The sequence below is a fragment of the Grus americana genome, chromosome 1, assembly GCF_028858705.1.
Source record: "Grus americana isolate bGruAme1 chromosome 1, bGruAme1.mat, whole genome shotgun sequence".
Classification (NCBI taxonomy): domain Eukaryota; kingdom Metazoa; phylum Chordata; class Aves; order Gruiformes; family Gruidae; genus Grus; species Grus americana.
Genome location: NC_072852.1, coordinates 41,238,207 through 41,264,589, shown reverse-complemented (window position 1 = coordinate 41,264,589; position 26,383 = coordinate 41,238,207). Strand labels below are relative to the sequence as shown.

The window sequence follows — 26,383 nt, the reverse complement described above, 5'->3', positions numbered from 1 at the left end:
CAGAGTTTTCATTGGGATACAAAGCTGAAAAATCGATCACCTTCATTGTTTAATTAGTTGATGAGTCATTTTATAAGACTGTATAATTGCATATTCATGTCACTCGTCTGCCACGTGATTAGCGTGTGGTTAAACGGCTACGTTGTGCCACCAATATCGATGAGAGTATTTTCACTCCCAGATCAGGCACACCATTTTGAGAGCCACTGCTTGTTCGGCCACATTTCTAGGCTCGTGGAAGCGGTCACTCCACAAAGTTCACAGACCATCAAGCCAGAACATATTGTTGCCGTCAACTAGTCTCATGTTCAGTCTAATTTAATTATGACTTCTTCCCTGATTAATTCTTATATGAATTAGAGCTTATCTTTTAGACAAATATTCAATCATGGTTTCAGCTTTCTGTCTGTGTAATTATAGCCCCTCTGTAAGTGCCCATTTTGCCTGGAGAACTTTTGGGTTGTTTTCAACCTGGATTGCTTTAGTACTATGTAATTTAAAGGAATTTTACTACACCCAGTTTCTGGGTGCAGCGACTGTAAATAGCCTATCCACATTAATTTCTTTAAAACCTCCTCTAAAGACTACCGAAATGCTTTTTCTGACCCTGAAAATAAGTGCCAGGGTAGGGAGGACCTGAACTGATAGCAGTAAAAATACGATCATTTTGAATTAGTTACTTTATTTTTGAAGAATAAGCACAATTCATGGAAGATAAAACCAATTAACACAATCCCGCAGCTGTGCATGCACTTCATGAGCTTGACCCCCAGGAGCAGGGCCCATCCGCTGGAGGTGATGCAGAGGAGCATGCTGGCCGCAGTTCGGCAAGGCTCCTCGGGGCCTGCTTAACTTTAAACAACACTAGCACGCCCCTCCATTACTAACAGTTCCGTGGGACTACTCTTGTGCTTAAAATTTACTGTGTGCTTGAACATTTGGCTGGCTGGTATCTCGCTGCTCTCCACTTAGCGGGGGTCAAACACTGATGAACTCGAGCAGCACTGGAATGCCCGGTGCTGCCGGCCTCGGCAAAACGACAACAGCGTTATCGACTGTGCAAAGATTTGTACAAACTCTGTGGTGAAAACAAGGTGCAGGAAAATAACCCTGCTGAAAACTTCCATCAACCTGTGACACTTCAAGTTAAGACTGCTCTGGCATAGTAGAGATAAGAGTGTTCTCGTTACAAGGCATCTTTACAAAAATTACTAAGCCGACCATTTCTTACTAAGGACAATATAAGCGCAGGTGGCTTGGCAAAGCTAATTTAATTTTCTGCTTTTCAGCTTTTCTATCTGAGAAAAATGGGAGGCAATCTATTCTAGGTGCTCTTGGGTAGAGAAATAAAATAATCCTGGTGCAGATATTTCTCTGTTGAGTCCTGATATGGTCTCACACAGGACCGATGCTTTGGTTCTGGAGGAAGACGCTGAGCTGACTTTTTTAGGATTGCCTTCAAATCTAAAGGTATCTCTGCATTAAACTCTTGTACAGGAGAGAGTACCTTAGCACTCCTCAGCACCCTTAGTGCAGAAGTGGAGCTCAGCTTTCTGCAACTTTCAACCCTAGCAGTCAGCTTTGCTTAACATTTCACTTTTCCCTGAACCTGGATGGGAAGGGAGACATTATAGGGCCCAGAGGACATCAAATACTACTTTTATATGACTAGTTGCACTAGAAAGGGGGAAAAAAAAATTGCACAAAACAGATCAGTCCTGTGCCATGCACAGAGGAGTAAACACCAACTTCACATCTGCTGCTATGAAAAGAGTCACTGTCGTGTGGTTCCTCTAATTCACATTCATGAGGATCAGAGAGTAGCTGCAGGGTCCAGTCCAGGAGCTAGGGCAGTAAAACACAGAAAGAGAGAGAGGAAACTGGAATGAAGAAAAGAGATAATGGCAGAAAATAATCAGGAGAGGATATTTAACAGGAGAGTATTACAATTGCAAAGAACTAGTGATAACAACCGCAAAATGGCATATGTGCAGGTATTATTTTTGGACTTGTAAATTCTGTGAAGACACGGCTATAGACTGATATATATTCATTATTATCACAATCCTTTTTCTCTCACCTTCTAGCTTAAGTGCTGAAGTAGAGCTGCTGTGTGCAAGCACATACAGACATTATTTAAGGAAATTTAAGTGGTATCACAGATTTAACAGTAATTTTCAATAACTTTAACTCCATTTAAATTGGAAAAAAAATCTCTTGGGCTTACATTTTTAACGTTTGCTTCTTGGACAAAAAGTATGAGTAACTTTTAAACAAAATGTTATCCTAGTAAAGGTGTGAAGAAAAAATCTAATCTAAAATCATAGAATCACAGAATGATTTCGGTTGGAAGGGACATGCACTGTCCCTTTCATATCAAACAAATTATTAAAACCCCTTTTAAACCAGCAGGATTTTAACTTCAGCAAATGGCTAGTCCTGAAATAGAATAGTCTTGAGAGTTTTAATATTTGAAAATTACAGGTGTCAAAAAGCAGTCTTTATAGCAGTGCCTGTTAAATCTAGTAGGATTTTGCTGTTACGCTATGTACAAATGTCAGCAGCAGCTAACTGTTAACACCTTTCATTCTTCAGGACAATGCTTAAACGCTGAATATGAACGTTGACGTGTGCCTGCTGGAATTCAGGCTGCCATTAAATGATACGTTCATTTGCGTTCCTGAGTACAACATGAGCTGTTGCTTTAATTAATTTCTTCTTTTCAGTTTGGCCACTTATAAAGTTCTTAAGCACTCTCTTTCTCCAATGATAGATAATGGCTTGGTACCGCCAGTAACTTAGTTTTTAGCATAAGTATTAAGTGAGCACATGGCAGGTTTACCTTTGTCAATAAAAGGATCATTCTCAGAAATCTCAAGAAAATAGAGGGGAACAACACCGCCCTGTCACAGTGAAAATATAGACAAGAATTAAGGGAAAAAATCTGAGATACAATATCTCTTTCACTTTAAATGTGCCCAATATGAGGAGTTGTCCTGGTTTTGGCAGGGATAGAGTTAATTTTCTTCGTAGCAGCAGGTATAGTGCTGTGGTTTGGAGTTAGGATGAGAATAACGTTGATAACACACTGATGTTTTAGTTGTTGCCAAGCAGTCAAGGACTTTTCAGCTTCTCATACTGCCCTGCCAACAGGAAGGCGGGGGGCACCCATGAAGCTGGGAGGGGACACAGCCAGGACAGCTGACCCAGACTGGCCAAAGGGATATTCCATACCATATGATGTCATGTTCCGTTTATAACTGGAGGGTGGGCCAGGAGACTGGTCAGCTCGGGGTCTTGCAGAGCATCAACTTCAGATGGTGAGAAGTTGTACTCTTCATCACTTGTTTTGTTTATTTTCTTTTTGTTGTTGTTGTTTTGTCATATTAAATTGTCTTTATCTCAACCCACAAGTCTGTTGTTTGGGGTTTTTTTCCCTTTTCCATTTTCAATTCTCTCCTCCATCCCACTGGAAGGGGGAGTGAGCGAATGGCTGTGTGGTTGTTTTAGCTGCCAGATGGGTTAAACCACAACAGGAGTGAAAGATAATTTATTGGCTATGAAAATACTGAAATTCTCTAACAAAGAAAAAACTTGTGGCAAAAGTCACTAGACTGGGTTGGAGAATGTTTTGGGTTGGAGAGCATTTGAATTAATCCCTTGTGTATTTTATCAACTTGGACTTTATTCTCCTTCTAAAAATGCTACTACAAGGTCACTCAAGCCATGCACTATGCAAAGCCTGCGTTCCTGCAATTGCATGGAGGGCTGGAGACAGGAGAACAATTTGCCTAAGTACGATTTAAGAGTACAAGGTAATAAACTTGAGTGTGTTGTAATCAAGCTAGAGCTTGCACTCCAGTCCAAAACCATCTGCAAGGAAGAACTGGGCAAAGCATTTTCAAAACTACACATAGGTTTATCATTGCCTCTGTCCTCTTGACTTTTTTATACCTTAAGAATGACAATAGTTTCTCACATAGAACAGTAAGTGAAGAGGACCAGCAGTTTTCCTTTGTGAAAAAAAAATCAAAATATATAGTAAAAAACTAGCTCCATTAGAGATAAGAAGATAAAAAGGAAAGGCATCTAAGCTTGAAATCTAGATTGCATTCTTATTTCAGGTGAGTTCCGAACCCAAGTGAAGTATATTTTAAACCACTCCAAACCAAACCTGTCTGAACCCAGGTGGTGCACTACTCATAAATCTACAGGTGACCCAGTGTGAGACTATTTTTCTTCGTTTAACTTCAAACTCTAATGTACAATAAATTAAATTACGGTTCCATTTGGTCTTGTGATAATGACTTCAGGCAGTTTTTAGGGTTGGTTGTGTTGGGTTTTTTTTCTGGCATAGCTTTGCACAGGTTAAGTTAACTACAGAGCCTCTCGGGCAGACACCTGAGTGCAATGTCCCACACCAACACCCATTTCTCCTTTGTCTTTTGGCCCCTACCAAAGACATAGGGTTTTCAGAATTCCAGAGGTGAATTATACTCATGCTTCTTATCCCAATGCATCATGAATCAGTTCCTTTCACTTTTTAATTTGAAATTATATTGGGAGGAGACACTTAGTGCAATGAGATGATGAATATATATGGGCAACACTATAACCAGAGGCATTTGGCAGCTTAAGGCAGACTGAAACTGCCATTGCTGTGGAGGAGCGTCTGGTTTTAGCAGCTTTCAACAGTGGAATGATTTCAGGACTTAGGAATTCAACAAATGGAATAATGAAATATCAAGATTAATGAGGAATAGTAACAAAAAAATCAAGATAACAGAGGTCATTGCTTTTCTAGTATTGGGCTGAATTCCACAGAAGTCACTGCAGCAAGAAACACCACCTCTATTTTCACCACCACGATTGATACCAGCCCAGTACCAATAAAGAAGCAGTGATCTGGGCTGTTTCATGGGGATTTTAATGCTTTTATAAACGTATAGCTGTGCTGGGTTGTAAGGGTAGAGGATGATTGATGTATTTATCCAAATGAAGATGTTGGGAACCCAAGAGCTTGCATGAAGCCTGTAACTGGGTTAATTGAAAGAGAGAATTAGGAACGGCGTATTCTCTACAGTTTGCAGAACCACGAGGTTGGGTGCAGAGCTCAGCCTTTGTACCAAGTTCATGCAGTGTTTACTCTTGCCTTATGTACACAATGTCACTTCTTAGGGCCAACATGAGTTTATGCAATGTCCTTCTACCTTCTTAGCTTTGCAACTGGGGCTGCGTTTGCAAAGGCGTTACAAAACTAATTACTGAAGTTATTAGAGGATATTAACAAATAAACGCCAGAAGATTTTTCTTACCACTTGCTTGCTTGCTACTGACATTTCCTCTGACTGCAGAATGCATCCATCTTTTTCTAAACTGCTGTCATCCTTGCTAGTGGTGTGGGTTTGAACCTCCAAGTCCAACATGGATGGTGATCACATCGCGGTGTTTAATTCTGCTTTGTGCTTGCATGAACAAAGCCACAAAAAAAGCAGCCACCTGGAGAACGAGGTGCAAACAAGGTATACAGAGCTTCACAGGTGGCTCTGCAAGTCCAACCAGGTAGCTCCCCCAAAACTGGTAGTTGTTTCTGGATTGGAGGTATTCCCCATTCCAAAACCCCTTTCCTCAACATGGATCAGACTGGTTCCTCCATATTTCAGCTAAACCCAGTCTTTTCTTCTTCACTCAACCACACAGATTAGGAATCGGCACTTGTCCCTGCTCTAAGATGAGAGAACCGAGAGCAGCACAGAGCAGATAATTTCAAAGTGATAACATACATGACATTACTACTTCATATTAACAGTCAGTCACATGGCAGGTTTCCCAGTCAGAACTCAGATAACCGTGGTCTTCTGCTTTCCTGTGCATCTGCCTTACTGTGTTTCAAGAAAACCCTGACATTTAGGGATGTGATAGAGTCTCCCTCACCAGGTTTTCAAGATGCAATTGGACAGGATGCTAATGTAATCTGGGCTCCCTTTACCACAAAAGATTGGACCAGATGATCTTTTGAAGTTCCTTCCAACCTGGGCTGTTCTATGATTCAGTTCATGGTTGTAGTGGCAAGATAATAAAATTGACCCATTTTCTCCTGGGGGATCAAAGTTGTAGAAAAGCTACTGAATAAATGCTCTCCCAGTGGCATTTCTTTACTCCGACTCAAGTTTTACAGACTTGGGAGTACCCAAGTACAGGCTGCCATTTACCTTGCAGCTCTATTTTCACATTCCCATATCTCATCTTCATTTGGGACTTGCATTAATACTTACTGAAGGTGGCTGCAGGCTTGGGAGCGCTGCAGGGATCTACATAGTCTGAGTGAATTCATGTACCCGCTCTTATTTACGCATTACAACAGGCCCATAATTGTGAGAGCTGCACCCCATCCCCCAAAAGAAGCAGTCTTTAAATTGAGAGTTATTATCCAGTTATGGCAATAGCCAGAAGCAGAGAATGTAATGTACCTACAAAGCTTTAAGTGAATAAACTTTCTGTAAAACAGCTTAACTCCTGCTTGAAGAAGAGTGACTTATTGCAATTTAAGATGCTGGATAATGAAATTTTAAAAAAGGCTGAGTGAGGACCAAAGCACTGCAGGGGGAAACACAGGAAAACAAATCCTATTTACAAATGTGAGACACCCAATCCTAACAGATTTTAATGTGAATATCAATTTATTGCCACATTAATCCAGTGCCCAAGTCAGGTTCTGTAAAATACCAATAGTATTTCAAGATGTTTCAGTCCTTTCTTGTCAAAGTCAGTCGTCTCAACATCAGCTAATCCTTAATGCCCAAAAGAGGCAGTATATCCCCAGCATTTCTTATACCACTTTATTTTGTTGTACCAGGGAACCACGCTTTACATCTGCAATGATGGCCCACTCCACAGCACCATGGCCAGACCCAAGACAATCTACATAGTTGTAACAACAAAATAGAAATATAAAAAAAATAACTGAATATTGGTGACTCCGATACTAGTATACTTCAACACTCAGGATCAAAATCTCTAAGTGAGATCTGGCTCAAGATTTCTTATATACAATTATCTCATAATCGCAATTTTACTTGAACTTCTAACACATCTAAAACTCAAGCCAAGGACCAGTCCTTCACAACTGGAACCTCTTATCCTCTTGGTACTGTGAAAATACTGGTGCCACTTCAATACTAAAGGAAAATAGTGACACTTATCTCATATATTAAGGGTACCGATGGCTCTGAGGCAAAATAGTTGAGTTTTTAAAGAATGGAATTAAATTCGCTTACTGCAGTGACCTCCTTTGCACCTTCAAATCTATCATTTTCCTTGTTTTTATCTTAACTGTTGCATCTTCTGTCTCTCCAAGTAGCACATGGATAGGTGGTATCCATGCCTGCTCCTTTCTGAGCTCAGTAACTGCTTAGTGACACACACCAATTTACAGGCAGTTTATCACATACTGTAACTTCGTCCTTGTACCCCTACTCCTCCCCAAGCTAACATTTTTGTGGCTACTAAATAATTAAATGTAAAAAAAGTTTGCATAAGCTATACCCCACTCAATATAATATACTCAGAGTTAACACTATCATTTTGAGAAAGATCTGAGCACACTTGAACTCTAAGTACTGGAGATTTATGAGCAGGAATTTCAAAAGCAACTCAGTGTCATCACTGAGACATGAGAAAGAAAAAATTCTGAATAACGGCCTTTGAAAGCCCTACCTGCAGGAGTTCACTCAGATCACATTCATTCAATGAAAACAGATCAAAGTATTTCATGCTGCTACAAATTTAAAATCACAGATGTCTTCTCACTATGGCAAGCTGTTTTTTTAAGATGAGATCCATATTAAACAGTAGCAAAAAGCTGGCCAGGTCTTCTTCAGTGTTCAAAAGTATACTTTGGTTTAGGAATCAAAAGAATACAAAAATAAGGCATTTAATTGAAAGAAAAAGTATCTTACAAAAATGGTGTCTTTCTTAAGTCTAGAAATGACAACAGTATTAATAAAATCTTAAAAGACAATTAATATAGCGCTTATTTCGAAGCAACATAATTCCAACAACACATAAAAAACTCAAGTGTTTATTGTTACAGTTTAAGTGCATATATTCCTTTTATAATTTTGTGCCTTTCCACAGGAACATACAGTAGCCACACAATTTGTTCTTTTCAGAAAGCTTTCACTAGTTTGAAATCTCATCTTTATAATTGGATAATACAGCAAACGAGTTCCAGTGATAAATTCCAGATTTATATAAACTAGATTTCAAAAGAGTAAACTCAACACGAAGGTGTTAAAATTTTTGAATACTACCATAAAAGGTGACACAATACACAATTCAAGTGAATTAAGACACGCAACATACATAAGACATTCATAAAAAAAATCAGATGTTAATACAAAATACTCACCTATCTCTAAAAAGAAAAAGCTTTGTAAGTTACTAGTACGAGCTCTGCCTTCCGAATGTTGGCAATGACAGTTATTACGAGGGTATCTCTAAGGTTTAAATACAATCTGTGCTGGCTAAATTACTCCCACCTCTTTCATAAATTAACGATGGAGGATGGAATCACCTAACATAGGATCCTGAGCACCAGAAATTAAATTCCGGGTTCAAAACGCTTTGTAAGCGAAACTTTCACCGTTCACTACGAGGATGACCTCTGTAACTTCTTTGGTTTAGGCCATCATCTCTGAACAGCAACCCCAAACAAAATGGGAAACCCTTCCACTGCTGAGGAAGAACCAAAAAGTATCGTTTGGAACAATTATGGAATAATTCTATGCTTACAGAAAAAATGTTCTATTTCTAAAGAGATGAATGTGAATTCACAACTATAATTTTTAATTTTAGATAATTTAATAAGTACCACAGTATTGACAATCTTCATAAATATCATTAGTTTTGAAATAAAGATGCCAAAAAAGCACAGACAAATTTATTATTCTTACTGGAAAAAATAGTGAGGTTTTATTTTAAATTTAGTCTTTTGCTTCAAACATTATGTAGTAACATCACTTTTACCAACCCTGTTCTCAGGGAAGTGGAGATAGTATCAGGATACAGAATAGGCAACAAGGCTTATTTCTCTCTTCTCCCCACTCAAAAAAAAGTATTTCCATAAAACCTTACATACTGTAGACTATGGGAAATACCAGAATCCATTTCACCTATGTTACTGCTGCCTATATAAAGTTGTATCATACTTTGCGTCTGGCTTGGACAATAGCCACAATGCTCCATCACACTGATTGACGTAGATTAGACTTCTATTTCCAGCTTCTTGCCCTTCCAGATGCTGGGGACTGGAGAGAACCTAGATGCCAACCTTTCAGGTCCGTGAGGATAAATGAAGTGCTTCACCTCACTTGGCAATGATCTACATCCATGTGAAGAGCAGCAAGAGCACGTTGACAAAACCCCTTCCTTGCTCTGACAGATGCCAATTGCCATGTGACACTTACAGCCTTAATAAGTTAAGATGGAAAGTCCTTTGGCTCTCTGAAAGTTTCCGATCCCTCTCTTCAAGAGAGTTCAAAGAGAACTCTTCAAAGTTTTTGAGTAACTGAATAACATGCAGAAAATCTTAAACCATTTCAACCCCTGGGCCAGAAACACCACGCCACACCTGGAAGCACCAAAGCAATGATTATAGAAGAAAAAAGATTTACTGCGTTGTTGTCCAATATAGGCTTTCCAGATATGTGCTTGGAGTCTTTTGTTTGGTGGTTGACAACCATGCCAATATTCTGGTCAAAACCTGGGAAAAGAAAGACTTCACTTTACTAATGCAACCAAGCTGAAAAGAAGCTTAGTAACCACGTGTATGCAACTTCCTAAATTTAGTTTACCATTACAGTGTTAAACCTTTGTAAGAAAAGACATCAACAGACTAAATTACAGTTAGTTTAATCTGGTAGCTCCAAAGAATGGAATATAAATGCAATACTTTACGTTAGAAGTTACTTCTTTTGAAAAGTTACATTTCTGTCAGGTCTGCTTCTCTCTTTATGTAGTTTCATAGCAAAGAAAGGAATGAAACAAGCTAAATCAGAAAAGGCAAAAAGTATTCCAAGAGCCATTCTAAGGCAAAGGATGCTGGTTTGAACAGAACAGAAACAACTGATTAGCAACATGCATTTCCTTGTCAAGAAGATTTATTAGTTTTCAAAGGAAAATTATGGAAATAACATTATTACTTGATCTGACAGAAAACAAGCTCCTTACAGAGGCTGAATTCATCATTTCTATTTACACAGCAGTTTTGTACTACCAGCAGCTGAATTTTTTTCCTAGTACTTAAGACATTTCTTGCTCTACCTCTGTATTATCAGTACTCCAGCACTGTGTTTCATTAGCTGCTACTGTACACACACCGTTACCCTGTTTTGTCCAGCTGCATTATTGTATATGCTAATAAAAGCCTAAAACTCTAGTATGCTTGATTTTTATGCTAAATCACACTATAGTGTACATGCACATGCACACATTTAAGGCTGACATGAAGAAACATTCCAAAACAAATCAGTTCATTTTCTGTTAACGTTATTTTTCTCTGTAGATTTGAATATCTGCTAATACCCACAACATGGAAATTTCATTCTGACCTGCTGCTTTAGAACAAAAAAAATTTTCAGCACCTCAGACAAAACTTAAAAAAAACCCCACACCACAAACCTGCTTGGCAGGTGTGTAGCTGGTATTACTGTTAGCTTTGAATCATACATTTAAACCTAGCTTTGGGTAATGCAAAAGAGCTACAGAAAAATAAAACTTCAAAGCCTAATAGTTTAACTCTTAGCACTTGCTATGTTTTAGAAAGTCTTAAGTTTTCTTGAAAGAAAAACTGGGAATACTTTTTATAAATGCATACCTCAAATGCACACAAAGCATAGATTCAGACTATTGCATAAACCAAATCTAGGAAGATTACCAACAGGAAAGACACTCACAGAAGCAATAAGTAGTCGTAGCATAATATTTTCAAAAAAGACACAATTCTTTATTACCACTGCCATAATTATTTATTGTTTTTTCAAGATGCTGTAGAGGGATGGGAGTATTTCTTATGAGACCACATTGACTAGGGATTGGAAAAGTGGGTTAAAGAGGGACACAAAACCTAACAGTGCACACCACATGAGCAGCACTATACCACCTATATCACAGCATATATACTGTAGTATAATGTGTATATAGTATTCATAAGCATTGCTGGAGTGGGTATATGTAAAAGAAATTGTGGAACTTGCATACTTGTCCCTGCTACAGCTAGCAAAGTTGCTGAGCATGGAAAAATATCTGAAGTGAAGAAGAAATAGATGCCGATAAATGCAGGCATGTATTAGCTCAGTTTACCATACTCTCTTAATGCATCTGCCTCATTAGGAGCATGAAATATTGCCTGAGTGCTTAAGTGTTTCCTCTTTAGTACGGAAGTATTGTGTCTAAAAATTCCTTAAATGGTTAAACACTCCATTAGATTTGGGACTTCCCTGGAACTATAAAGAATACAGCATAAAAACTGCTGGAAAGTCAAACCCACAGCATCAACAACAATTCGCAGGTCTCACTCTGATGGTAGATTTAAAGGACTTGTATCTCTCAGGAAGCTCATCTGCACATTCAAACCTTGACTTCCAACAAATAAGTATACTGACAACAAAATCTGAAACCTTAAGTTCTCTCTGTAAACCGGCTGTTAAACCGAACAGCATCAGATAAGGTCTTTAAGCAATTTTTAAACATATGGTAAGTTTACATTTTAGCCAAAAGGTTTGTTGTAGTGTTTATTCACAGACAATGATACTTAAAGACAGCGAGTAAATAAATACTGAAATTATTTAGCAGCAGTCAGCCAACAATCTTTAAAGAAAAAAAAAAAAGGTCAATTTTTAAAAAGTCACAGCTAGCTTGTGATAAGCTTAACTTATAGGAAACAGTACTCTATTAAGTGGTGAAAAAACACAACATAAAATATTGCGCACATTTTCCTGGAGCTCTTCTTATTTAATACTTAAAGCTCAGACTACTGCTAATTCTTCAGAGTTAGAAATGGAGCTTCTGCAGTGACAACTTAATCTGAGTAAATGGATAAAATTAAGCTGACATTTTCTCTTATAAAATGTTACCATAAATAGATACATAGAAAAGGAGAGGGCAGCAATTGCTTTTTCCAAGGTAACATGTTGGAGATCTCTGGTCTCTTTCAGTCATCAACAAGACAGTAACGTAAGACAAGCAAAACAAAATGTGGAAAAGGACCAACTGCCCTTGCTCTTGTTTTCATTATCATGTCCACCACTTTGGCTCCCTTTGTCCTTTGTGTTGCTAATTCTGTATTTTTTCCATTTAAAAACCATGTCCTCAGCCCTTCTTGAAATGCAAGTCGATTTTTAGGTCACATTAGGAGAGGGGAAAAAAAAAGGAAAAAAAAAAAAAAAAAAAAAAAGAGCAGTATCTTACCGCTGTATTGCATTGTAGCTCCCAAATATGAATCAACAATTGATCCCAGTAAGCCAGCTGCTGCGCCAAACACAATAATGGGCCATTGCGGAGCAGATATTTCCAGATCAGTCACGAAAATGAGTTGCGTTATGAAGTAGGCTACACCTACTGCCATGCCCCCAAGCAAACTTGAGAGCAGGCCCACTAAAGTAATTGCTCCATTAGTACCTAAAACAAACAAAACCAAGCTGATTTACAAACTTTTTCTTAAAAGACTTATATTTGTTCCAATGTTTTATATGAAATCAAAACTCTGTTCATAGTGATCTTCCCCCTTATATCCACAAGGCTGCTGCTACCACAGCTTTCATTTACAATTCTCTTTATGCTGCTGAGAAGCTTAACCTGTACCATTATATCCTATTACTCTTCCTGTCTCTAAGGCTAGTTATCTAGAAATATTCACTAGTATTAAATTAAATAAAAACAGATAGGACACCTCTCATTGTAATCTGGTATTTATTTGCTGTAAGATGCATGTGGTGGGACAGGAAAAAGAGATTTGCACCAAAAAATACAGAGCTTGAGATGTGCATGTTATTAAAGCAATGCCTCTTTCAGAATAGGTATACCAAGACATATTTCATCACCGTATTTAAAAGAAAGAACAAAAGCCATAGAAAGGAAGAAGTTTGACAGCTTACTGAATAAAAATCTGAAGAATGCTTATAAAGAGAAAAAAAAATGCCCATGCATTTAAATCCTATCCCACAAGATCTAAAATTCAGATCAACATGTCAGCAAGACTCAAAAAAAGACACGCTGCTTTAAGGTAGCAATGTCATCCACTGTGTAGACAAGGTTTGACAGACAGAATAATATCTTACTCTTGGTAAGATATTAAAGGAAATGAGCAATTTGGGTAAGAAGTGAATTCTTTTGTAGTGTCTGTATTGGATATATATATTCTACTGATTAAAAATTTGTCTGAAAAATTCAGTTGATAACTTGTATTATTTATATTATTGGCAATATAAACACTTTTAATAGAGCCAGAGATGGTAAGTGACAGCATTCACTAAGAAGGATTTTAGCTCCCTGAATGCTATGTTGGTGCGTCTCACCAACAAGATGCAGCAGAAACACAACTAAGTATATTCCATTTCAGAAAATGCATTCCTGCTGTCCCAGATTTGTGATGTTTGTTTTTCTGGGTGGTTGTTTTTTTTTTTTTTCCTTTTGGAACTTTCCAAGTTGGATGCATAATTCAAAACGGATCAGCAAAATATTAAGAACATGTAGAACAGATAACACCTTACCTACTGGAACCTTTTCCCAGGTTGTTATTAACCTTGGCTGGCTTTTACTCATAACGGTACCAATCTCTGAAGCCCATGTATCACCAGCAGAGCATGCCAAAGCTCCCAAAAGGGATAAGCACATCCACGATGCTGTGTATTGCTTCGAAAAGTCGACTGGAATTTCACCTGGTCCATTTTCTATCATATATAAGATGGCGAGCTCAGTAGGAACACCACCGTTACAGAATACTTGCACCCAATTCCTCTGTCCGCCTAAAGTGACAAAAACTAAATTTCAGTATTCGGGCAAAATATCTTGACAGGCAACAGCATGAGACAAAAGCAAAATATATATAAAGTTTTTAAATTTAAGAGACACACTTTCAAAACAGAAACAAGGTAACAATTTATTAAATAGAACAGAACCAAAAGCAAAGTTGGTTGCTAATGTTCATAGGGATGGGGGTCAAGGGGAGGCACAACAACAGTGTTCCCTACTCTGGATGTTACATCTCATCTGTCCCTTTGAAAAGAAGAGGAACACACAGTACTTACTCTCCACAAGGGATCAGAAAGAATGAAAATGTTACGGCTTACCTTCTTTGTATTCTGAATCTATTTGCTTCTTTCTATCTTTTTTCCATTTAGTAAGTTTTGAAGAAGTAACAAAAAATACAAGCAAAGAAGTGAAGAAACTGTAATTTGCAACTGTAAGGATAAATCCAACCACCAGTCCTATGAAGGAAAAAAAAGTATAGAAAGTTCCTTCATGTAACAATGCCTGCTTTGTAAAGCAATTAAGTATTTTGAATCTCTTGAATATGAAGAGTATCTTCATGATAAACCTAGGACAATCGCACAATAAGAGAATTACAGAAGCGCCCAATACCTGTATGAGAATTCCAGAGACATCTTGGCTGAAAAAACAATAGTTATCTTTATCATTTTCTCTTAAAATTTTATTGCTAAATTGCTTATTTTATTGCTACTGCTAAAATGTGTGATTTTTAAGACCTTCTCTTGCCACAAATGAGTAATATTGTGCAAAAATAAAAGGCAGAGCAATAAAAAAAAAAGAAGGATATCTAATTGAAATGTAAGTACCCTGCCTGAAGGATATGATTATTTGTATAAGAAGCACATATACAGCTGTGGCTGTGTCTCTAGAGCAAGTTTATCTTCAGTTTGGGAATCAAATCCCTTCCCCAAGGTCTCTAAGATAACCTAGATAACTCTCCTCCATATCTTAACAGCTGCTACTTCTCCCTTCTGTTCTTCATTTTCTTTTTGTTTTCGATTTTTATGCCATCTTTTTCTTTCTGTAATTCTCTTCAGTATGCGAGCTCCTAGATGCGCTTCTTTTTTATCTCTTCCATCAGAGGGGAGGTCTAATTCTCACTGCCTGCCATGAGATTACAAGTCTTCATGACTGAAAGAAAACTGGCTGCACTTAAAGTAAATGCCAATATAAGCTGGCTAGTAGAGCTGTTAAGAGGTAAAAACGCAGCAGAAAAGATGTTTTTTTTTTTAATTTAGAAAATGCTCCCCTTAGCTCACAGACAGAACAGGATTTGCAAAATGGATAACATGGGAGAAACTTATTTGAGGTCCTGTTTCTTTCCATTGACCATCAAGTCAATGTCACAAGACAAGGGTAAATCACCTCCCCCAGAAATCTTGCATCAGACTTCAACAAAAACAACTGTACACTACATTGGAGTTTTTCTCACATGGTCAAGAAAAACTTTGTTAAAATGGTCATTTTCTTGAAGTACAGATTCAATTTTCTTCTTATTTTTGGGAGGGAAAAAATGCCAGGAACTGCTCGGATTACAGTAAGGAGAACCACGTTATCTTTACCGGTTTCCTAGCAGGCAGGTAAGCTGCTGACATGGGTCAGGTTTATGGTATTTCTTTACCACTGCCTCTGCCATTTCATCATCCCTATGTGAATCCATCTATATGTTAAAGCAAAACGTGATTTAACTGCATATTGTACTGAAGTTTAAAATAATCTTCTAGGTTTACATAAATCTAATGACAATATTAATCAAATGAATTACAAACAGCAGCAAAAGTTAACTTGACTACTTAAACAGGCATGAGAAAAAAAATCAGTATGAATTCAAGTATGCATGCTTACATTTATACTTTTATTACAATAGAACTAGGTAGGAAAGTCTTAAAAGAATATTACGTACAATAAAAAAGACCTTAATTCAGTTTACTAAATGTTTAGCTTGATAGTCTCAGAAAAACATACCTCCCAATGCACCACTGTGATCCAGACTCTTCTTCTTAAAACCCTGTGTTGCAATCAGTAGTGGAGCCAAGATTGAAAAAAGCCAGCGCCAGGGAGAAATGGGTCGTAAAGTACCTGACAAATCAAATCAAAGTGTTACAGATGATCCTTATAAGCCTTTTTAATGCCTTTATATCTGAAAAGTCATCAACTTCTAGTACATATTTTAAATCTGATCTTAATAGAGATTAAAACTTTTTATCCTTCAGAAGAAACATATTCTTATGAACAGAAGACCAAAATATCTGCAATTATTTACTCAATTTTTATATTCAGCTTTCACAGGGAAAAGAAAATACATTACATGAACTAAAATGAATTATCAAAAACCAGCAAATGTGACAAGAAATAAACATGGTGATATTTTCCATTCTAAAAGGGATTTATAAACTCCAAAAATTAACACTCAAAACGTTAACATCATCTGAAACCTGATTTGGATAGAACAGATAAGTTCATATTTTAGAAAAAAAAAGACTATACAGCCACAGTAAGGTATGTAGAATTCAGTTTCAAATATGAATAAAATTCAAACTAAAATTCCAGTTAACAAAACATTAGCATTCCTCTCATGTAAAGAGACTGCAAAGCAACTTTAATAAATTAGTGCAAGACCTTCCCTCATAGATCAAGTTATGACTGACTCACTGGTAACTATAGAAACAAATCTAAATTTATTAAGTTTCAGAAAAGATGCCAACAATAAAGGGAATGAACAACACTGTCTATAGTCACTAATGGTTTTTAGCATTGTAACAGAAGGAAAGCTTTACCTTGTTTTTTCAAGCCATCCCAAATACCAGTGTTTTTAGGAAAACTCATTCTTGTTTATTAAAAGCTTTAGCTTGGTAGCTCTTGGCTATAAAAAAAAAAAGCAACTTTTTCATCCCTTTTTTCATCATCTATGTATTGTGAATTATTCCTAGGATGTGCCTAATATTGTCACTTTGTTATCAATGCAAAATTCCAATTGATAGCATAATGTTGATAAAAGGACTGCTGCTACTTGGCTGACAGAAGACTTCAGAAGTAGTTTCATGTCTATGTGGAGAGAAGACATCAGCATGCCTATAAGCCAGCTAATGGCTGTGTTTCTATAGCTTTAATAATACTACCATATCCTTTTCATTCCAGTTTGGAAAACTTACATATTCTGTAATACATTTAAGTGCTTAGTTGAGCTACAGTGATACTTGATGTCATCTAATAAAACTAGCAAGAAGCCCTGCAGTTCATATATATATTTATTTTATACACTGATTTTGTCCTTCTGCTCATCTGTGAACAAATCAGCAGTATAATCACATCATTACTGATAATTTACACTGATGCAAGAAAGGAAGTTTAGATGCTTGGCCTTCCTTTATTGTTTTTAAAAAGAAATATTCCTCTTTCGTTGCTATCTAAAACATTCTGATTGTTTCCACACTACACTTGGTTAAAAATACAAGAACTTCCAAACTGCATCAAGCCAAGCACCTGGCTAACTCAGAATCCCACCTGGCAGTGGTGACCTGCACATGCCGAAGGGAAGAGTATGAGGAACAGATAAACACTGATCTTCCTTGTTTTATTGGGAACTTTTATGTTGGCATTCCTAAAATCCCCTGTATATTTGCTCAATCCATTTTTAAAAACAGTTATAATTTTCATCTCCACAGCCACCCACAGAACTGAATTCTGGTTTAAGATGCACTGAAAACGGCCTTTCAAAAAGCCGAACAACAAAGATCCTGCTGCCTCAAGTTTCATTTGGCATCTCCTAAATTTTATGCCCAACTGAATAATAATTTCCTATTCCCATTCTTCCTGCCATTCATGACCTATATAGATGTCCCCTTTCTACACTAAAATATCCTTATCTATTTAAATCCTCTTCAAACGGATGCTGGTACCTGCTCTGATCATCCTTGCTGTCTTCACTATTGCTTCCTAATTCTACTATGGGCATTTTGAAATGGGATGACTGCCAGTGCATGCAGTACTCATAGCAGAGACACACCATGATTTTACAACTTCTATCAACCTATTGCTTTTTTGATGGAGTGAAAGGTGTTTCACTTCCAAAAAAATGAGAAAATATTAAGTAACCTGGATAGTGTAATTCTCCCCTGATTACCTGCCTGTACTGAACCAAGCTACTGACCCCTTCAGTCATGCAGTACATTAATTATAGACAGCTTTGGTGTAAAACGTATATATTTGCCCTGCTGCTCTCTGTTCTTCTCATCATCTTTTCCTGCATTACCATCTGATTGCCTTTATCCTTGGTAACCAAGCTCTGGGGTCCCTCTCTCCACTACAGGAGCGTATCTCCTCAACAGGCAGAACTTACATTCCTCAGGACCTAAGAACACATCCATTATTCTTGCAATGGACGTTCTTATGACTTTTTTAACACTAAATTTTTCACCAAAAGAGCTAGCCCGAGAAGCATTCAAAGGAAACTTAGGAACATTAGAAAAATTAAGCTTATTTCAGTAAGCCATTGTGTTCTCCAAATCATAATTTTTAATAAAGAATAATATACACTATGGATTTTGTATTTAAGGAAAGGTAGCTACGTGACATACAAGTCAGGTGTTATATAGTCTGGTTTCCACCTGAATATTTATCTTCAAGTGAGCCTGAAGTTATCTAATGCAGTCCTCCTTGTCCTATCTGCTTCTACAGAAAATTTGGCTTAGTGAAGAATCACAGATGATTCAGACCTCTTATTCTTTGCTTTGCACAGTCCCTCTCCGCCACACGTGCATGCACGCACAGCCTCCTCCCAACTTGGCAGCACTACAGACAACTAACTCCACACTTTGGTCTGGAGCGTTGCAGCAACTTGTTGAAAAGCAAGCTGCATCCAACAATTCCATGTCTTGTAACTCATATTTACTCTCAGAAATTTTTTCTTCTCTGAGAATTCTCTAGACTAATAGTTTTCCACTTCCGTGTCCTCCTTGTTATCTTTTCTTAGTTTTATCTAGAACAGCACAATCAAACAGATTTAGTGACAAGAGAATTTCTTGTTGCATGAGAAGCTATTTTCTTTGTGGCATGGTATAGTCAGGACAGACTGAAGATAGGTATTTACGCTAGGAGATACCCTTCTTTTTCTGTGAGTTAATGTGCCCCACATAGCGGGAGAATCCTTTCCACTGATTTTTGTTCTGTGACAGCAACTGCAACAGAATTGTCACATTACTCAGTCTTGCCTGGCGATTTCACCCGAATATGAATTTACGTTATTTGCTACGTGTACATGTGAATTTAGGGGTGGAAAAATTAACAAGACAGCTCTGAGCTTTCTCTTTACTTTGTTTACTGGTTAACATAATTTAATCAAACTGAGCTTCCTGTGTTACAGCTATTCAAATATTCGATTGTAGCTTATTCGTTTTCTCACAGAGCTAACTGTCCTGGTTTCAGCTGAGAGGGTTAATTTTCTTCATAGTAGCTAGTATGGAGCCATGTTTTGGATTTGTGCTGGAAGCAGTGTTGATAACACAGAGATGTTTTCGTTACTGCTGAGCAGTGCTTACACAGAGCGAAGGCCTTTTCTGCTTCTCGCACTGCCCTGCCAGCGGGATGGCTGGGGGTGCACAAGAAGTTGGGAGTAGACACAGACAGGACAGGTGATCCAGACTGACCAAAGGGATATTCCATACCATTTGATGTCATGCTCACTTTATAAGAGGCTGGGGGAAGAGGAGGGACTGGGCATTTGTCTTCCCAAGTAACCGTTAGGCATGATACAGCCCTGCTTTCCTGGAGATGGCTGAACACCTGCCTGCCCATGGGAAGTGGGAAATGAATTCCTTGCTTTGCTTTGCTTGTGTGCACGGCTTTTGCTTTACCTATTAAACTGTCTTTATCTCAACCCATGAGTATTCTCACTTTAACTTTTCCAAATCTCTCCCCCCATCCCGATGGGGTAGAGTGAGCAAGCGGCCACGTGGTGCTCAGCTGCCGGCTGGGGTTATACCGCGACACTAACAAATGCAATACACTACATGGTTTAAATCCATCGATTCCTTGCTTTCATATAAAAACATCTACATCATCAAAGCTTCTGTATTTGGAAAGTATACTGCTTTTTGGGAACTGAAGAGAAGTCAGTCATTTCAGGTCTAGTATTTACAACTATGCAAAAATGGCTTACCTGTTATCCTCCTTGTTACACAGAAAATAAACCCAACTCAGAATGTTTTGAAGTATTTAACTGGAAACTAGTCTAAGCCAAAACTTTTTACAAGAAAGGATTGCTTTTAATGATATTCTTTGCTTAAATTCTTACACTGCCAAGACAGACTACTTGAGCTACTCCCAAACAAAAAATGCTGGTTTCCAAAACTACAAAAGGTTAATTTTACAAACAAAACTGAAAACAAAAAAAATCAAGCTATTTTCTCAACAAAATATCTACAGTGCCTTCTAAAATGCTTTTTCTTGAGTTTCCAGTTTGTTCCCTTTGCTTAGTCATTCAAGTCACTATGATCTGAATTTAAACAAGCTTGCACAACAGAAAAACAATATCCCACTCAGCTGTCATAATTCCACACCATTCCATAAAGCACTAGTGTCCATAGCAACTTACTTTGGAGGAGAAAATTTATCATAGATGTCCTGAATGTATTTGTTTCCTTCTAAAATTCCAGAACACTTACGAAAATAAAAGCAGTTAATAAAGGAGTTGTTATTGTCCAGTTAAAAGGCATATTATTACCTGACTCAAATTACTGCCTTAGCAGTAAGATTCTTACAACCTTTATATTCTATCACCTCATTCTGATTTAAATTGCAAGACACAAATTTCACTGCAAAAGATGTGAAAATTACATCTTAAAGAACACTGAAGAATTTCTGAGAAGAAATTGTTCTTTCATACTACAGCTTAAAAGTCTTCCACCTTTGCAGTCACAGAAACAAGAAAGCTATTGATTATATTCTGAACTATGCTACTTACTCTTACAGAATTTCACTACCAGAAAAATGGCAAGAAAGTCAGTCGACCAGGTGAAAGTGGCATGACCGCCTTCTAAATCATGAGCCCTTTCAATCCTTTTGAACTTGATGTAAGGCTCTCAAAAATACACTTTAAGCTGATGACTATCTCAGCAAGATTTCAAGTGATTGTTTTGGTTTAAAAGACCCATGAACCTTTAAAAAGTCAAGCTAGCTGTTAATGTAACTTTTGAGCTAAAAAAAACCAACGCCAAAATCATCAAAAGTTATTTATCACATCTGCTATACAAATACAAGACATTAAAGTAGGTCTCAATCTCACAGAAGAAAGATTTTACACCAGCACAGCGCCTTCTCTTGCTGGAAAGCTAAACATGATGGTTTTTGACAAGAACTTTTGTCTTGACACTACCTAGAGCTTTGCAGATATACAGGCTCCCTGGCGCAAAGCAGGACAAACACATTTCACAGTAAAACACTTGTCATTGCAAGCACAAAGATTCATAAGAGGAAAACTTCTCTTCTGTGTACTGAAAAGCCTCAATGCTGCAGGAGGTGTGCAGGGGAGTCCTGCAGCCAAGGGTTGACTCAAAAACTCAAAAAAGCACCACTGGCTGTGTATGAAGAGCTCTCCAGTGCTGTAGTCTGGTATTGCTAATCATAGAATTTTCACCTTTTTAAGGTCATTTTTAAACTGACCTTTTTTTATTTTCTTGGGGGGAAAAAGAAGAAAGTATTGGTACTAAATTACTACTAAATGTAAGTAGTTAAGACTAAGACAGAACACGTTCATTGTTTTTTTATGGATTGTTTAACACTTCTCTTTTATCAACATTTTGGTCACTGGTGCTTAAGCATTACTATGAACTATAAACTGCAAATTAATAAAGGTATGTTTGTAGTATTTTCATATTTATGGTTGAGGACTGAATTTCATTGCTTTTACAGGCTGAAATTATTTAAGTTCTCCCTCCCACTTCCTTAAACCCACTCCTACAACACAGATTTAATGCTGTACCAATACTAATAAAACCTAAAGCACTGAAAAACACTGATCAAAGACATCCCATTCCCACTGCAAAAGTCATCTGACACTGGTGGGATTCTTTATTCCAGCTCCTTCTGGATCCAAGGTGACAGTAGGCACTTGAGGGTGTTCATAGTGCATTCCTAGGCGCTTGCAGCAACACTGCAATGACACAGGAGCTCTTCCTGCATGAAATTGGCCGAGGTCTTAACAACAGGTCTTTACCTGTCCTGGGAAAGCAGTTAAACTCTTGTAGGCTTGAACGGATGCTTAGGGCAGTACTGCCACTTTTGCACCTTGCTGTAAAAATGGTCCTAGAACTGAAATGACAGACCACAGAAAGTACTAGCATCCCTGCGACTACACACAACTAACACACAGCCTGCCTGAGCAGAACACAGCTGACTCTGTACACCCATGCCAGAGACTCCATGCATGCATTTCTCTCTTCCTGTACTATTTCACATTTCTCTCTACCTTGCCCAAGGAATTCTTCTCACACGCCCTGTTCAAAGCCTGCAAGTGCGTTCTTAAAACTGTTTTGAAGGCTCGTGCACTCCTCCCGTGCTGTCACTACTTGCCCTGACAGCTCGCTCTTTCTTTTCACTTTTTCATTTTTATCCTTTTTGTTTTTTTTCAGGGAGATAAATCACAAAGGATACCAACATTTTAAATTCAACGGGATCCCTGGGCAGAGCTGCAAAGAAGGGTACGGTGGCTGTTAACACCTTCTGAACCATTACCAGCTACTGTCAGGGCTGAGGTTTCCAGCGATGGAAGGGGCCCTGCACACCCCTCTTCCAATTCTCTGTCTCCAGCCTGCAGGGGATGGCGGGGAGGGCCTCGCCGTGCCATGTCGGCCTCTCCCCAGCCCCCGGACTTCGGACTCACCGTAGTACGTACTTGCAGTCATGGACACGATCCAGAAAGCCAGAGAAATACAAATGAGCAAGTTCAGGACGACAATATTCGCCATCATCTTGAAGTACTCTTTGAAGAAATCCTCCTGGTAACAGGTCATAGGAAGCCAGAAGGAAAACACCTGGCGGGGAAGCACAAGGCGCAGCGTATCAGCAACACCGCTGCTTCCTCCTCCTCCTCCTCCTCCTTCTCCTTCTCCTCCCGCCCGGCCCGACCCGAGCTGCGGCCCGGCCCGCACCGCCCCCGCTGGCCCTCGGCACCTCGGGGCGCTGCGAGGCGACGACAAGGCGCTCACGGGGAGGGGGCTGCGGCCGCCCCCCGCCCGCTCGGGGCTGGGCTGAGCTGCTCGGCATTCAGTGACTGTAGGCGCCCGCCCTGCCTCCCCTCCTCGCACCGCTCGGCTCCGGCTCCGGCACCAACCTGCTCTCCCGGCCCGCCGGCGCCACCACCATCCCTCCCCGCCGCTATTCCACGCATGCTCTGCACCAGCGCCTGCCCCCGCCTGCGTCTCCATCGGCGGGAGGGAGAGGGGAGGTGCTCTGCGCCACGGCCTGGTTCGGCCTGGGCTGCCTGCGCTGCGGCGGCATCCGGGCTGGGCTCTCCCCACCGCAGCGACCTGGCGCCCGCGCTCTTTTCCCCTCAGTGGAGACTTTCCTCCTCTCTGGTCCTGGGGTGAGGCCACCTCCCTGCGCCAGCCGCTGCTTCCCTCTTGGTAGTGGCCTGTCGCCGCAGCATGGGCTCCCCTGCCTCTCCGCAGGGAGCGGCGGCTGCTCGGCTGCCGGGGGCGGCTGTTGCAGCCGAAGGGGGAGCCAGCGGGCCTCCTCGTTAGGCAGGGCCGTGCCTTCCGCCCCGAGCCGCGGCGTTCCCGCGGGACACCCCACCCGAGAGCCAGGCCGGTGCGTGGGCCTGCGAGCTCATGGCTCCTCCGCAGGCCTCGGTACAGAGCCGCGGCTGTGCTCCCCCCATCCCGAGCCCTTCCCAGCCCCCGGTGGGCTCTGGAGTAATAATCCTCAGCGAAGCCAGGGTCTGTCTTTCGCAAATCTGGCGCGGTACGCGTGTCTCCTCTGCGGCAAGCGGCCGCCCCTGAGCCAGATATCCCTCCGGCAGGCTCCCGGGCCTCTGGCTGGCCTGCACGTCGCAGCCATCAGTGCTTTCCGTGGTGGGCTCAAATAAAACATTCAGTGTACGTGCCAAAGGCAGAAACCCTGGTTAAATATAAAACCCATTTGCGAAATAATGTTTGTGAAATAAAAACAGGAATGACACCACTGTGTAAAGTATGAAGTCGGTTGACAGTGGTACCAGTGAATATCTGGACGAGGTCTGAAACTTGTTGGAACACTGTGAAGTTCATTAACACTAGACAAAAGAGACTTGAAACATTTCCTAAAGTTAAGTTGGAATGAAAACAAGCCAAACCTGCCTGGTAGCTTTTCTTCTGCGTGCCAGAAGTACTTTGAAAACACTTGACTGTAAATAAAGAAGCTAACAGGAGTTACTAGAAGGATTCCACACATCAGAGGCTTTGTCAACAAAGCACTGAAAGATGTGAAAAAAACCCCTTCCCTTCATTTTGAGGCAGCTCCCTATGAAACAAACAAGACTTTAGGCATGACAGAAGATAATTTTGAAGTAGCATTTATGTATTCAATGTTTGTTCAGTGGAAGGTAGACCAGAAACCTTCCAGTTTACAAACACTGGTACAGATGAGTCACCTCATGAACATCAATAACCTTAGGTGCTTGTTTTCATGGACCTGAAGCAGCAGCAGAATAGAATCTTTAGTTAAGTATTCAGAGAGCAGAATAATAGGAAAAAGTGTAGCATGTTTAATTGTAGGCTGTGGTGACACTTTGAAGAAGAGGAGTAGTTTTTAGGCTTAAAAATTCTAGTGAATTATTTTGGTGTAAGAGCTGATAATTTCATGCTGAATTTAAAACTAGTTTTGGCATACTGGCTCCTGATTCATCTTTGAGGCATGTTCTATTATTTTTCACTCAGACAGTAGGCCTATTCCAGAGGTTACACTTGGGTGTTTACAATGTATTGGCTCAAGGCAATTAGAGCCAAAATTTGGACCAAGTGCCTTAGACAAGGTTGGGCAGACTTCATCTTATTTTGTGCTATATTTATTGATAATAAAGACTGGGAACATACAAATTTTCTCTGAACTAGAAATCCCCAAAACATTAACACTAATGTAGCAGGACTGATGTTGGTATATGTGGTTTTCCTTCTTACCTCCAAAATTTTCATTAAACCTCCATCTGAGATCTGGATTTGAAATCTCAAAATCAGGGGCTGAGTAGCTGGGCTAGTTTGTGAGTGCAGTACACCTTCTGAAGGATAACATCGATACAACATTGCTTAGATATTCCTGCCAAAATCTAAGTAACCAAATTTTTCAACCAGAACAAGATCAACACTACTTACTGGTGGCTGAACAAGTAGCTGCTTGTCTAGCTGTAACCAACTCCCATACAGTCATTCATTCAAATACACCCTTAACTGCAATTTTGCTTTATTTAATTTATTGCTTACTTTTTATTTTCTAAACTGCAGCGTAGGCTGATCCTGGAATTTTTAGTGGAGAAACAAAGGTTCCTGCAGGAATCATACAGCGCTGGCTGATATCCGTGTGACTGTGCAACTGTGGGGCCAGCATTAATGGTAACACACAGGCTGGTGTGAAGAGTGGGCAGGTGCGTGGAGCTCTAAAGGACCCTTCAGCTTCCTTCACAGATCCCATACCTGGGTTAAGTAGCACTTGTGCTAAGTTAGAGAGACATGCCAGACTATCGCACTGCCTTATCCACAGACCTTGAGTCTTGGCTTAAATCTACAGATGCTGCTGCCGTAGGAGTTTATATGAGCAAGAAAAACAAGAGAGTACTGTTCTCAACGCCTGGCGCAAAAAAGGTGGTTCTAGTCATGAAATCTGTAACAGCCATTGCATGAATAATGTTGGCTTTGACTGCTCTTTGAGCTCTGAGACTTTTGTTAAATATGGCTTCGTACATCTCTCCCAGTGTTGTCAATTACATGAAACCAATGTATTTTCCTACAGTTGCTTGGTACGCATTAAATGTTCCAAGTACATGAGAAAATGAAAAAGAAAGGAACCTGAAGTTAGACTTCTTTCTGCATTTAGAAACTGAGAGAAGTAGTCATGTTTTTTAAAGTAATGAGTCTACAGCAGTTACTGCCATTGGCCCAAAACCTATGTTTAAAGTCCTAAATGTTGCCCTTTGTTTTTACTAGGTCCTGCAATTAAAAAAAAATAAAAATCACAGTACTTGTAATGCGGGCAAAAGTTTGGAAAAAAGTTTTAAATGTCCATCTAGATCTTTACAATATTGTGAATGTAGAATTCACATACTTAAAATGCCATCTCGAATCAGTAAAAAGAGTATTATGCATATTTA

The 26,383-nt window shown here is 39.4% G+C and overlaps 1 protein-coding gene across 6 annotated transcripts; it reads right to left on the bottom strand.

Moving 5' to 3' along the window:
* Positions 1-8,051: 8,051 nt before the first annotated feature.
* Positions 8,052-24,108, bottom strand: TMEM19 (transmembrane protein 19). 6 transcript variants are annotated; one of them, XM_054803064.1, is made up of 7 exons: positions 24,019-24,108; positions 22,928-23,080; positions 16,015-16,128; positions 14,349-14,486; positions 13,770-14,024; positions 12,469-12,678; positions 8,052-9,763 (listed from the first exon to the last, which is right to left on the bottom strand). In XM_054803064.1, the coding sequence occupies exons 2-7, from the start codon at positions 23,055-23,057 to the stop codon at positions 9,600-9,602; spliced, it is 1,011 nt and encodes a 336-aa protein (XP_054659039.1). In that variant the 5' UTR covers positions 23,058-23,080; positions 24,019-24,108; the 3' UTR covers positions 8,052-9,599. The 6 variants fall into 6 exon arrangements, with proteins under 6 accessions (XP_054659039.1, XP_054658872.1, XP_054658792.1 ...); XM_054802897.1 differs by lacking the exon at positions 24,019-24,108 and adding an exon at positions 23,378-23,981 and having other exon boundaries at positions 22,940-23,078; XM_054802817.1 differs by lacking the exon at positions 24,019-24,108 and adding an exon at positions 23,378-23,979 and having other exon boundaries at positions 22,928-23,078.
* Between the last annotated feature and the right edge of the window lie 2,275 nt (positions 24,109-26,383).